The sequence below is a fragment of the Zeus faber genome (assembly GCF_960531495.2).
Source record: "Zeus faber genome assembly, chromosome: 20".
Lineage (NCBI taxonomy): Eukaryota > Metazoa > Chordata > Actinopteri > Zeiformes > Zeidae > Zeus > Zeus faber.
In genome coordinates, this window is record NC_137207.1 from 8292718 (window position 1) to 8307582 (window position 14865).

Sequence of the window (14865 nt, forward strand, 5' to 3'; positions counted from 1 at the left end):
ATCTCTGCACACATTTGGGGGTAAAAAGCTACCACCCCTGGGAAGCAAGTATTGATGACTCGATACCAGTTTTTCATGTTGGATACTACAACTTAAAGTGTCTGCCGATACGATACCATTCTGATACCGATCCTTTTTCCCTCACTCAAACAACTAAGCTGTTAATAATACATTTGTCTGGATGCACTTTGTTTAACCTAGCCATCTAAAAAACATCATGCTTATGAAACAAATACTCTACTCCCCTCAAGGAAGAAATACGTAGCCCACAACATGACTCAGTTATGCAAAGTCAGAGTACCTATCTTCTCAATAAGTTTCTGCTCTTCTGGAACTTGAAACTCATGTGTCTTGGACGGGACACAGGAGGTGTGAAATCTGCCACTTCGATTGCTGCGCTAAACACCCAATGCTGCTGTTCTAATCACACAATTCTGCTGTTCTAAACACTCAATGCATTTTCGGGCCAAGACATTGGCCTGTCAATCAGTTAAACAAGTTCAACATAGAATTAAAATTAAATTTAATGAACATTTAAATTCTGTATCTTTGTCACAAATATCAATAATATGTATTAATATACATGTATGTTGTTTATTATAGGCATAATCATTAATATAAGCAAACAGTGTAATTTCTAGTACCCAAAAGGATGTATTCTTCTGAATGCATCAATTAAAACACTAATTTTTCATTATTTGTTTTGTATTTCATATTTTTTTAATTACTTTTTATGTAAAGCCTCTTTACCTAAAACCAGGTTCACCAGGTGAACAGTGTTTACATCTCCACTGCTTTCCCGTGTTCCATGGAGGTGGCGCGCTGGCCATTTCGCTCAAAGTTTCGTTAAGCATTTACATTGGGCACATGGAGTACGTTGGGGCTAATTGTTCAGATTATACTTTTTTTCCCACCGGTATCCAATCCAGTGATTTTGGGTTAGGGTTAGGGTTAGTCAGTATTGGACCGATACCGATCAGATACCAAGTATCGGATCGACGCATCCCTAGACACAAGGTGTGACTGTCATTGATAGGTTTGTTGGAAAAAGACAAAATTAATAGTTAAACAAAATGTACCAAGAACTACAACATAGCACTAAATAACAATTTTGTTCTCTTTATTTAGAACTTCCCACGTAGGAACATGGTCTTGATCTTCATGAACTCTTAAAATGCAGATTATGTGCTTAATTTCATTGTGTCGCTTTTTTGTCTTATGCCACTATTACAGTATCAGCTTATGACTGTGTAATAACACATGTCTACCAATTGCAAAAGAGCCATTTATTGACATTGGACATCATAAAAACTAAGGTAGACTGTTGTTCAACCCAATTAGACCAATTTAGACAAAATTACTGCGATCAGCTCAAATAATTGTGATCTGGCGATTATGTAGTAATGGTGACAGCTCCATACCTGACCGTCGTGTGAGGCAGCCAGAGAGGAGATCTCCTCAGAATGGCCCAGCAGGTGTCTCTGGTCTCCTGTATGAAGATTCTCCAACACTAGCACACAGCCACAGGTGTAGGCAAATAATCCTGCAACATATTGGATGGGATAGGATTTCACAAATGCTATGAATCTTTGACAAGAAGAATAATAGCATTCTTTGTTGCTATCGCCTGTTCTATGATCAAGTTCTATGATCATAGGCGAAGCCCTCTAGCTTTGTCCCTATTGGCTTCCCCCAATGCGTATGTGCTCCTTGCTGAAGGTTTTTATGTTCCAATCAGCCTATCAGCTGTGACCTACCCCTATTAAAGGGCCGTGCGCCCGCTGTTCTGCCCCCCAGGGATCTTCAGCCACCCTAGGAACACAGCAGGGCAGGAAAAGCTAGAGGGCTTCGCTTATGATCATAGAACTTGAGTTAGAGTAAACTATCCTTCTATTTCACATAGGCTTCGCCCTCTAGCTTCATCCTTATTGGCATGAAGTGAAGCCAGTCAGTCAGAGTCTACAAAATACATACAGCAGATAAAAAATGGCAAAGGGGCATGGGGATGCCCATGACACTGCCATGCAAATGTCTTCCACTGACCGCCTCCAAACAGGGCAGTGGACACCGCCACTCCACAAGCCGAGTGAGCCCTGATAGCAGGTGGCAAAACTTGACCCATTTCCATGTAGGCTTGTAAGATGCCGTCACATAACCAATGAGAAAGCCATTGTTTCGACAGAGGTTTTCCATAATGGCTCTGCTGTGAGAAAAAAACAGCTAAGTTGTGTCCTCAATGCGACTGTGCGCGGGACATGTGCATCAAGAGCACGCATAGGACCTAAGCAATGGAGACGTTTATCTTCATCGTTATCGTGTGGCGGCGGGCAGAAAGAGTTAAGCGTGATAGCCCTTGAATGATAAGAGCTCCTGATGTTCTTTGGTATGAAAGCCGGTTTAGGTTTTAGTGTAGCTTTACTCAGATCGACATTCATGAAAAGGCAGCTGGGGTGCACAGACAGGGCAGCCAGCATCCGTTTTTCAGATGTCAGTGCAAGCAAGAGCGCCGTTTTGACAGACAGTTCCTTTAAAGGGATGGAGTGAATCGGTTAAAAGCGCTCACCCTGTGAGACAACTCAGAACCAATGAAGAGGTCCCATTTTGGGCTGAAAGAGCATGACAGGGGTCGGATACGTCTTTGATTAAGTGTTTAATCAAAGGATGGCTAAATGCCGTTTTTTTTTTACGCAAAACCCTCATGACAAGCAGAAATAGCAGGCGTATACGTCTTAACAGTGGAAGGGGATAAATCCATGTCCAATAGCCACTGGAGATAGGAAAATGAGTGTTAGAAGTAGGGATGTTAATAATCAACCATTTAACAGTTAACTGCCAATAAGCATTTTGACTGATAAATACTATCAGTAGTATAGCATTTTTTTTATTTTTATAAATAAATAAAAAACATTTTTAAAAAGTTTGTTGCATGGTAAAATAAAAATAGGCTATACAATCTATTTCTTAAGTACAACTCGTGCAACTTGGGCTGTGACGATAACTGCAGTACCGCGATCACGTGACGTCACCACAGGGTTGAGCTCATTACTGCAACTAATTGGACTTCCTGTTCCCAGGGATGGACTGCGGGCCAGGAGCCGGGGGTCCCCCCCTAATGGTACAGGTCAGCGCAGATCACAGCTTGGACCAAACATCTTCTGTGGTGCACAGAACCCACTTTTAAACTAACGAACCATCTCTGGATGGGGCACATGTGAAGCAGATCCCTGCTATATGTAGGTGCCGCTGTCATAAGTTCTTACAGACGCGTGAGTTACTGCCATCACCACCTGTAGAGGGCGGGAGTGTTCGTTACTACCATAGCGTTCTGAAGTGTGGGTCACGTCAGTGTGGGTTACATGTATAGTGAGTCCAGATAAATTCCCAGGTATTCCACCTACTGTCTGGGAAACAGACTGCTCTTCTCCCGGTTGATAGCGAAGCCAAGGTGGGAGAGGTGCATCACCAGGGACTTGGTGTGTGCTCTTGCTAACTCTGGGGAGTGAGACAGCACAAGAATATTGTCTAGATAGAACAATATTCTCATACCTCTTCTTCGAACTGGTTTCAGTGTTGTCTCCACGCCACTCTCCACCTTTGAAAAGGTGCGCGGTGCTTGGGAGTAACCGAACGGTACCCGCTGATGCTCGTAGGTTATTCCAATAATGGCTGCCCTGCTCCAAACAGAACAAGAACGTCCTCCAGTGGGACGCCGTCATTAAAGAAAAAGTGAACGAGGCAGTGATCTCGAAAAGGGCTTTTGTGGTGGGACGCTAGCATCGCTTATCTTCAGATAAAATTCAGGTCCTTTGCAATCTTCGCTCTTCAGTGAATCGTCCCTGAAAAAAATGGGGAGCAGAACAGCAGGAGCACGGTCCTTTTATAGGGGCAGGTCACAGCTGATAGGCTGATGGGTACATTACAATTTTCAGCAAGGCACGCATGCGCGCAGGGGAAGCTAGAGGGTGGAGCCTATGTGAAATAGCACCAATAGGTAATTTGGATCCAAATCCATATCTCTATATCCAGATGGACAAAACATCCGCATGTAGCAGTAAGTATTTACCCGTGTCTGGGCTCCACGCCATATTTCCACGGCCGTTGCCGTTGTAGCCAATTACTGCTTTTAGGCTCAAGCCCTCCTCTGCTGGTTGGGGGGCCACGACAGTCTAGCAGAAAATCAAAAAACATTTTTTTCTGAAAAAGTAAATTTGTCTCAAATGAACACAAGGCAATACCTGCCAACCTGACAGACCACCTTCATCAATCTACTTTAATATCGGTTGTATACAAGATTGTGCGCCGTACCTGTTCCTGGTGGGACGTCTTGTAACGTGGAGTAAAGTGCCTATAACAGTCCGGACGGATCCGCTCCTTGCCTTTCCCCTCAACTACATGAGCCGGGAAAATAACAAAAATAAATTGATTGATTGAGTTGATCAAAAACTTTTTTTTTTTAATGATTCATCAAGAGAAAGTATCTATTAATTCCTTCAAATCGAATCGAGACAGCACTGAAACCAGTTTGAGGAAGAGGTATGAGAATATTGTTCTATCTAGACAATTGAAAAATGGCCTAAATTAATACAATAACTGTATTCTAATTAGAATAAAATACTATACTTTGAAGCACAATGTTCACAATTAACATGTTTGATCATAATTAAATTTATGGGAAAACACAACGCAATAAGTACAAATCAAGTTTACAATAAATGTCTCACTGCAATTTGTGGCACAATTCAGTCAAAGTGGACCAGTACAGGATTACAAACAGTAGCTTATCAGGTCAACAAATGCTGCCGGCATTTTATACATTCTAAGGAAAGGCCATGCCAGCGCAATGTCTTCCTGCATGATTTCAATGGCCACTACGTTTGTGGAAAAGTTCATAAGTAAACTCAGTGATTAAATCGGATCGTTTGCATATTTCGTGAGGCCCAGGGTTTGCCAATGTTGTGCAACCATAAATACACATGCCATCTGTTAGTAAAGCCAGTGTATAGTCTTTAAGGATCTACTTAAAGGGGCAGTGTGTAGAATTCAATGGCATCTAACGGTGAGATTGCAGATCGCAAACAACTGAATACCCTCCGCCCCCAACATGGCGGCCTCCGTGGAAGAGACGGTGGCCGCAAAACTTATGAAAAACGCGAAAGGCCCTCTCTTGAGCCAGTGTTTGGTTTGTGTAGAAGAAACATGGCGATGCCACATGGCAGCCTCCGTGAAGCATACCGGCGCCCTTTGTAGATAAAAACGGCTCATACTGAGCTAACAAAATCACAACAATTCTTATTTTGATGGGATTATACACTAATTAAAACATAATTAAGAATATTATATTCCATTTCTGCCAAGTCCATTCCATAAATTGCACCTGCACCTTTAATGCCACAGTTACCTTTATCACTTTTAACAAAATTCCCTGTTTGACAGGCGGCTTATAGCTACAAACTGCAATGAGTAAATGGCATACACTTGTACCAATTTCCAAAGGCAATGTTAATTTTGAGTTCAACAATTTTGCCGTCTACCGTTTTCCATGATGCTGTTGCGAGCGGAATTTAGAGGAGAGCCGTCGGCCATTTCTGTGATTCTGAGGAAGGAGCGGGAAGGAGCGTGCACGGAGGAGGGTCGCGAAACGGCGTCTGGGAGTCTGACGTTCGAGGGCTCCTCGGGGTCGTCACAGGGAGATAGAGAGCCCAAAGCTGTATAGGGTGAAGAAAAGGGAGAGATGGTAGAGAGAGAAAAATAGAGCAAGATATGACTCTCCTCTACTCCAGCTTTTTCAGGTTTGGTCATGGTTATCTCAACTTTTAAATACCAAAAAATAAACAATTACATTTATAGAAAAAAATACTGCATTCTACTGCAAGATATATGGGCTTATTTTAAGCCAATTTGTCCATCTAAAGCTTTAATGCTGCTAGCCCCAGAAGTAGAGAGTAACTAGTGCTATTTAATCAATACAGTATGCTTAAATTGGCTTTATTTTTTATTTTTTTTAATTGCACTTTTAGAAACAAGTCAATTGTAGTCGATACCGATTCTGATACAGTGCTCTTTTTTTCTTATTTTATTATTATTATCATTGTTGTATTGTATTGTTGTTGGTATTATGTGTAAGGTTACATGAGGGTAAAGTAAACCACACAGTACTTTTTATTAAAAGAGCAAATAATAAACAAAAATCCATTCAATTTAAATGTATTCCAGCAATTTATTTGAACTACATGTGAAGTAGGCTTCACATATTTCACATTACCTTCACATACAAAGAGGTGTAGATTTTCAAAGTGAATATTTGCAAATAATAAAAATATTAAGAACTGAATTTGGACCTGGACCTTTGGACCGTACGTTAACGTCACCGCCATAATGGAGTATGAAAAAACAAGTTTTTCTAGTCTACGTAGATCATAAACCCTTGAATTTAAAAACAACTCACTGATATCAGTTGAGAAATGAAAAAAATTGTGCTTTTTATCCAGAAAAACCGCAGCGCCTACTTTTACTTGTATTTGTTGACTGACCAGATGCAACCGGCAAGCCGAAGGAAGTATCTGTATAGTTTTTAATCCTCATCAGGTGATTTGTTTCAGTTTGGCGCTGCAAAAATAGAACTACAACTTGCAGTAGCTCTATGGCCGCACATATTATCTATGTCGGAATCATGACGTCTTATTTTGAGGACCAACACAGCTCAATAGCTGATTTAATCAGTGACTGTTTGCTAAACTACAACTTACAGTTCCTATCCGCACATTAAGCTTTACAGGTTAATTATTTGCCAAGTTGAATTCTCGAGGAGGCAGACCATTAAATTAGCAAAAAAATAACGGCGGGTTCATGGTCCAGTGCAAGCTATGGAATTTGGATCGGCATGTAGATCGGTGCCGTCAGTCCGATATCTATGAGTGAATTACATCAGTATCGGCACCCGATAGCGATATTGGATAGGACTCAGCTCCAGTAGTAATGTTGTGAAGTAGGAGTAAGGGGCGTCACGATTCCGATTCTAAATCGAAAATCGATCGAAATGAGCGTTTGATATCAAACTTCAAAATCACAATCAGGTTTGGGATTCTGCCCGTATTTTTGTGGGTAAGGTTGTCATGGTCGCCATATTGGGGCGGTCAAAATCCAGCGATAAACAAATGCAGCATGCGCTGGGGGGTGTCTACTGCGGCTTGCCCAGCTCTGAACCGATTTTCATTAAATTTGGCTCAGAGTGGGGAGAGCCGAAACAACAACAATAGAGTTCAATACAAGTTCATCCAGTTTTTTGCACAGTGAACGCAGAGAGAAATATTCCCAGAAGTCAGCGTCGGTGGAGACGCACCAACGCATTTCATGCTCCTTGTTTCACTGTGTACAAGGGAGCGTGTGCCTTTGACCAGAATGTCCAGTAACTCCACAGATGTGGCGATGAAAGTGGGAAATAAACCCGACCATCACCGATTGAACGTCCTCTAGTGGAGACCACTAACCACCAACTTGTGGACTGTGCAGGGCCGTGAAGTATTTGCCACCGGACTGTGAGAACATGGCCGAGATTTTTTCAGGGGCGATCTGCTCCACAGCAGAGCAGCAGCAGGAAAGGGTGTATGTCTTAATATGTAAAGACCTTACCCTCCTGATCAACTTGGCTGGCTGCGCTGTCCCAATGCAGCGGCAGTGAGGAGGGGAGGGGCGCAGCCTGCCGAGGCATCCCATTGGTCAACAGCATTCCATCCTCTTTGTGTCGCCGTTGAGCCGTTAGTGCTACAGGGCATGAGCATGAAGAAAGGAGAAGGTTAACTGGTAGGTGAAACTACATCAATTCTCATACAAATAAGGTCATTTTCAAAGTGTCTTTACCTGATTTGGGAGGCGATACAGAGCTCATGTGAGATGGTGAGCTATCGGCAGAGACACAAAAGAGTAAAGCATACAGCGGTTTACAAACAACACAAACCAGTATTTACACATTGACAAAACAGATTCAAATGTGTGATAGTTGGTAAGTACCGGCTGCTGTTCAGCGAGTCCGTGGGGTCGGCCAGGAAGCCCCAGAAAAATATGGCGTCGCCCACAGATATCACTCCCTGCTGGTCCGGAGAAAAGCTCAGTTGGTGGATGGGCTGGCTGTGTCCGATGAACATCTAGCACAGACAGAGCACACCGTTCAGGGACTGAACCGCAGCAGCCTATCAACAGGTGGTTTATTCCAATTCAAATTCATTGACGTGCAAGTCTGAACTTCCTCCGTTTATTCAGTACCTGAGAGTTGACATCCAGCAGCATGTTGTAATCCCACACCTTGATTATGTTGTGTCCGGCTGTCAGCAGGTATCTGCTGTCCTCGCTGACTGCCAGAGAAGCACACTGCTGTTTGTGCAACTTGGATACCTGTCGGGAAGACAGATACACTCTCAAAAACCCTCAGAATAACATTTATTAGCGTAGCTTTTCATAAAAGGGAAAAATGTTAATAAAATAAATGTGTAGACAGTGGTCGATATGCATTCAAATGGTGTTTTAGCTGTAGTGTTTTAATTCCAGGTACAGTCTGAGTATTTTTAATTCTTTGACAAAAAAATAGGAGCTAGGACTGATATATTGTTATGATATCAATATTGGGACGTGAGAGTAGATATTGTCTGGGATCATAATACTGTGATATAGTGAAATGTCGTCTCTAAGCCTGAATTGCAGTCAAGTAAGGAAATTTTATGAACTTCATAGACTGTTCTAGCTCTCCCAATCAACGCATCTATCTGGTTGGTCATAATATCCACATTGCTCATGATTGTTTATGAAATATATATTGTGTTTTACAAAAGCATAGCATTGCATGCAATTATTGTCAAAAAAAAAAAATGGAATATTTGATTTTGTTAACATTGCAGAGCACTTGGTCCGTGATGAATGGCAGAGTCAGCCATGAACATTCTTTCACAAAACCTCATTAAAAATCTTTTGACAGAGAACATCAAAATGATCATGCAGCGTCAACATTTTCTTTTCAGCTCCTCCTACAGCCAAAACCAGAACCTCAGTGTGGTTCACTTGGAATCTTGCATCTTGATAAGAGAAAAGTTTTCCCAGTTGGTGCTGAAGGCAGCTTTTGAAAGGAGTCACCTCTCTGTGCAGTCGGCCGGTCTTGACGCTGACCCACAGGATCTTGTTGGCGGACGTGGCCACCAGCAGATGTCCATCGGGCGCTGGGGAGAAGCAGACCTTCAGGGCGGCATCCAGACTGCTGCTCTCCACGTCCAGGATGCTCACATCCACATGCAGCAGCTGGGGAAAGAGCCGACACAGGAACAGAGTTCTCAAAATCACGAGCTGGCATTGTCTTGTGTCCATCATTTGGACGGGAGTTGATAGTGAATCGTGGTAACTGTAGCAGAATGGACTCTCTTCATGATGTAAGGGATAATGCTTTTACATTGCCCCGCTATTGCACACAGTAACAAGTGTAGATATTTCACATTGCATATTAGGAAACTATATTTAAACTACATTGCGTTCCAAATTATGAAGCAAATTGGATTTAAGTGTCCTAAACATTTAATTTTTTGTTTTTCAATTAAACTCATGGATGGTATTGTGTCTCAGGGCTCTTTGGATCACTGAAATCAATCTCAGACACCTGTAATAAATACTTTGCCAGGTGAGCCCAATTAAAGGAAAACTACTTAAGAAGGATGTTCCACATTATTGAGCAGGCCACAGGCCCAGCAATATGGGAAAGAAAAAGAATCTCTCTGCTGCTGAAAAGCGTCAAATAGTGCAATGCCTTGGACAAGGTATGAAAACATTAGATATTTCATGAAAACTTAAGCGTGATCATCGTACTGTGAAGAGATTTGTGGCTGATTCAGAGCACAGATGAAGGCATAACGAGGAAGGTTTCTGCCAGACAAATTCATGGGATTAAGAGAGCAGCTGCTAAAATGCCATTACAAAGCAGCAAACAGGTATTTGAAGCTGCTGGTGCCTCTGGAGTCCTGCGAACCTCAAGGCGTAGGATCCTCCAGAGGCTTGCAGTTGTGCATAAACCTACTATTGGGCCACCACTAATCAATGCTCACAAGCAGAAACAGTTGCAGTGGGCCCAGAAATACATGAAGACTCATTTTCAAACTGTCTTGTTGAATGATGAGTGCCGTGCAACCCTGGATGGTCCAGATGGATGGAGTAGCGGATGGTTGGTGGATGGCCACCATGTCCCAACAAGGCTGCGACGTCAGCAAGGAGGTGGCGTTGTCATGTTTTGGGCCGGAATCATGGGGAGAGAGCTGGTAGGCCCCTTTAGGGTCCCTGAAGGTGTGAAAACGACCTCGGCAAAGTACATAGAGTTTCTGACTGACCACTTTCTTCCATGGTACAAAAAGAAGAACCGTGCCAAATCATCTTCATGCATGACAATGCACCATCTCATGCTGCAAAGAATACCTCTGTGTCATTGGCTGCTATGGGCATAAAAGGAGAGAAACTCATGGTGTGGCCCCCATCCTCCCCTGACCTCAACCCTGTTGAGAACCTTTGGAGCATCCTCAAGCAAAAGATCTATGAGGGTGGGAGGCAGTTGGCATCAAAACAGCAGCTCTGGGAGGCTATTCTGACATCCTGCAAAGAAATTCAAGAAGAAATTCTCCAAAAACTCACAAGTTCAATGGATGCAAGAATTGTGAAGGTGATATCAAAGAAGGGTCCTATGTTAACATGTAACTTGGCCTGTTAAGACGTTTTTGATTGAAATAGCTTTTGATTTCAGTAAATATGACCTCCTAATGCTGCAAATTCAACAAATGACCATTTTCAGTTCTTTACAACCTATAAAATGTTTGGAAACTCTGCATTTTGAGTTTTTTATTTTTGAAAAAAATACTGTTATCATTGGGAGGTTTGTTCAATCACATTTGAATTATACCCTAACGGTTGATGCCTTGAAAATTATACTGACTGTCATTTGGATCGACTATTTAGGAAAATCAGAGAAAAATATCATTTGCATAATAATTTGGAACGCCGTGTATATGCAGTTCATGTGAATTTGAGAATCGCCTCGGCTACTTTTATTAACATCATAGATCATGGAGGGAGCCTCCAAATGGATTATATAGTCATAATTATAAACAGGTACTCTTCACTTAAAGACCTACCTGTTTAACGAGAGTTACGACCAGCTCTCTGACCAGTCTGTACTGTGGGCTGTGTACAATACCCCAGTGTCTCAGTGTCAAGCATCTCCTCTCATCACTGTTCTCAGGCTTGTTTCCGCAGTCTGTCAATATTTACTACACTAGCACTCCCCGTTACCGTTTTTGACCCTCTGCCTGTCTCACAGATTTTGATTCCCTGCCTGTTCCTTCCTGGACTTGTTTGCCCTCACTGACGGATATCCTGTTTTTTTTGTCCCTGGCCTGTTTGGTTGAATAAACCCCTGCTTTGTGAACTTTCACCCGCTCCCCTGTGTCGTTCTTTTGGGTTCACCTCTGGTCTGAGTCAGTGAGCCTAACAAATGGACATATTCCAGCCAATCAGGGTTGAGTATTCACCATGGCCATGTCCTAATGTAAGTTGCCATTTTGAGATAGCTAATACAATTCACGGAAGGGCTGAAAACCCAACAGTCACGTTATTCAGGCTACTTACCTCGTCCAGAGACCTTGCATCAGCGACGGTGACTATGTATTCCGAGGGACCGATGAAAGCCAGGCAGCGGCTGTCAGTGCTCACCGTGAGAGCGTCTGGGGCGCGCTCGGTACCCCAGGCGACGGCGTTGCCTAGAAAACCACGGCATTTTCTTTTTTTACTTTAACTAACAACAGATATTAAATTACAGCTTTCTTAAATGTCTTCAAAATATATATTTTTAATAGCTTGGTAATCTGAATACTAACAAGGCATTCATGTTAAATTAATGTAAAAAAACAAACATCAATGGACAATAATTGGTGCATTGCACCCGTCACAGTAAATGAGGATTTTAATATTTCCTTGTTCAGTACTGTTGGTCCTTATGGTTCTGAATATTTTCAGAAACATTAACTATCTTACAGTCTTCCTCAGAAGTCGGCATGGATTCATTCATAGGGTCGATCTAAGGTTCATGATGGTATTATTTTACGGCAATTGAACTCGCTACTTGTGGTCAATGGACTTAAAATAACAGTGTACAAACACGTACAAATACGTACCCAACACGCGAATCACAGAGTAGTCCTCTTCAGAGGTGTTGTAAAGCGCTAGAGAGCCCATGGACCCGGCGCTGTACATGAACTCCCCATCTGGAGAGAAAACCAAGCCGACCACTTTGCCTTTGTGTTCCCTGGAAACCAGAGACAGCGAGAGATGGAAAAAAATATATATATATGAATGAATGCTTTGAATTTAAGCAGCTCTCTTAACTACCACATGTCGATGTCGAACGCCACCAGATAGAGAGGGAGGACAACACTTAGAAGGGGAACTTTAATGGATAGAGATTCCACCGCACACACACCAGTGATTTCTTCGTGCCTTTCTTCGTACGTACCTGTGTTCTGCGAGTAGTTTGGCGGTGTTGACATCAAAGACCCTGACGAGGCCCGAGCCAAAGCCGCAGGAGAAGACCTGCAGGTTGGGGTGGAAGGCCACCGAGCTGGGGCTGTCATCCGAAACAAAGTCGTAAAGCTGTAACCAGAGGGGGAAAAAACAAAACAAAAGAAACGATGAAGATTCAGTTCTACACGCCTAAATGACAAGACAGGTAAAGATCCCGCACGTTCCATATTGGTAACAATTTCCGCACATTTTACCTCAAAAAAGTATGTACTTTTATTCACACATATAAGGGCTTCCAGGGCTCCAAACTAACTTTTTCCACTAGAAGCACTGGTCCTCCCTACTGAAAATTTTAGGAGCACCAGCACAAAATTTAGGAGCACCACTGAAATCGACATGTAATGCAACACATTCATATTTTTTCAATCTTAACTGTATTACTGATAAATTCTTTGGTAATAAATAGACAATTTACAGAAATAACAATGTGCTCTTCTATTTCAAAGGAAAAAGTCAGAGAGTGAAGTTGTGCTTTAACAAAAAAAAATAATTCAGTTAAATAGTGCTTTTTTTAAACATAGACACCAAATAATAAATTAACAAATGTAAACATAAGGTATGTGGTCAATACATTACTGTCATTAACAAACACATTAACACTCTCTCACACACACACACACAAACACAGTCAAACGATTAAACATTCGAATGCTTTTCTAAATTGTAAAAAAAAAAAAAAAAAAAATTAAGACGTTTGAATCTGAAAATTAACATTAAAATATAAAAATGCAATGTTTTAGCTATATTGTATTTTTTTTATTTTTATCAAAATGTTGCGTGGATATGTCCACATACATCCTATTTGTGCACGCAAGTGAATAAGCATTATGCTTATTGAATAAAATAAAAAAGGTTAGAAAAAAACAAACAAACAAACAAACAGATGCAATGTTATTGAAGAGGCTCCATCCAGACTCTACAGATGTTCTGGGCTCTGCCAGCAGCACACAGTGCACCGCAGTCCGGGACAGAGCAAAAGGTCTCACCGGTGGGGTGCATGGAGGTTCAATTACAACAATTTTTAGGCTTTTTATTTCCTTTTCCATTTTTTGGGGCTGCTTTCTAAAATCTCACAAAGTATAAAGAGCAGAGAAGCAAAATAAAAGGACCAAATTGTGTAATTATCCCGGAGTAAGGAGGGGAGGAGGAGGGGGCGGAGGCGGCTGGGGGCCACGATTGGACAACTGAAATATTGTACGATCACCCAAGCCTAACGTGCAATAACAGCCTGAAAGTTGGTCAGATTATAACATTTTAAAAGTGTTATAGATATTAGAATATATTCAAACATGTGTTTTTTCAGAAGGAATATTCAAACGTAATTTTTGGCCAATAACAGCTTAACTCCCACACGCACAAGTTCTCGCTCACTGGTAGTGTTTCACATGATATAGGATGATGATTTTGAAAAAAAAAAAAAGTTATGCTGGTGCTCCTAGTTATAACATTTAGTCACGCTGTCTCCAAAAATGGTGGCAAAATGCGACCAATACCTCTTTGCCATTGCGCCAAAAACCCGGTAACACCCGTTAACATCCGGCATTTGTCATTAGCGGTAAAGGGGCCATCACTTTTGGCCCGTGCGATGGTACGCGCATTGAAATTCTGGAAGTTGGCGCATAAATAGTCAAGAAATATCCGCGTACAATTCGATCATTTCATATCCAATTTAGAATCCAAAATCAAAATCATAATGATAATGACTTTTTTCCTGCATGGGGACCAAGCAGAGAACCCACACGCTCCGTGCCAGGCTCCGAGCCACTCCAGCATCTCCATACCCGAGGAGCGTCTCCGCTCCCCGCCGCCGAAGGACTGGTGCGCGCATCAGCCGCTGCCGGTGCATGGGTGGATACACCATGCTGCTTCTACTGTAGTGTTGGGTTGTTCACAAACAATCTGATTCTTTTGAACGCCTCTTTCTTTTGTAGGAACGAGGGGAACCGAGTCTCACTGGGATGTGGAGCTGTTTGTTTTTCCTCCAAGTTTTACAGTTTTATGTCGTTGTTTGTTTAAGTTGCTGTCTACTCCACTGTTTTTTCCCCCCCATCACACTGGAACCATGACACGCACCTTTTACAATGTGTTGGTAACATGACACAGCAGAAAAAAAAAAAAAAATCCTCCTTGCTATTGGAAAGGTGTCAGCGGAAAAAAACATTTCTACTAGCAATGAAAGGGGGTCAATGGCCTATTTTTAGCAGGTTTACCCGGGTATAAAAAACCTTGGTACTGTGAGAGAAAAATGCATACGATCAACTATTTTGAATG

General features: G+C 42.1%; 1 protein-coding gene across 1 annotated transcript in view; it reads right to left on the reverse strand.

Annotated features, from left to right (window-relative positions):
- The window catches only part of wdr90 (WD repeat domain 90), a gene marked incomplete at its 5' end in the record, with an annotated part of 41666 nt that overhangs the window by 8864 nt on the left and 17937 nt on the right, over nt 1–14865 (reverse strand). Inside the window, 12 exons of the mRNA XM_080020781.1 lie at nt 1422–1543; nt 4064–4166; nt 4306–4388; nt 5532–5705; nt 7630–7761; nt 7858–7898; nt 8008–8141; nt 8260–8388; nt 9121–9282; nt 11644–11774; nt 12189–12319; nt 12527–12663. Coding sequence (XP_079876907.1) covers nt 1422–1543; nt 4064–4166; nt 4306–4388; nt 5532–5705; nt 7630–7761; nt 7858–7898; nt 8008–8141; nt 8260–8388; nt 9121–9282; nt 11644–11774; nt 12189–12319; nt 12527–12663 — 1479 coding nt within the window. The remainder of the gene's footprint in view (nt 1–1421; nt 1544–4063; nt 4167–4305; nt 4389–5531; nt 5706–7629; nt 7762–7857; nt 7899–8007; nt 8142–8259; nt 8389–9120; nt 9283–11643; nt 11775–12188; nt 12320–12526; nt 12664–14865) is intronic.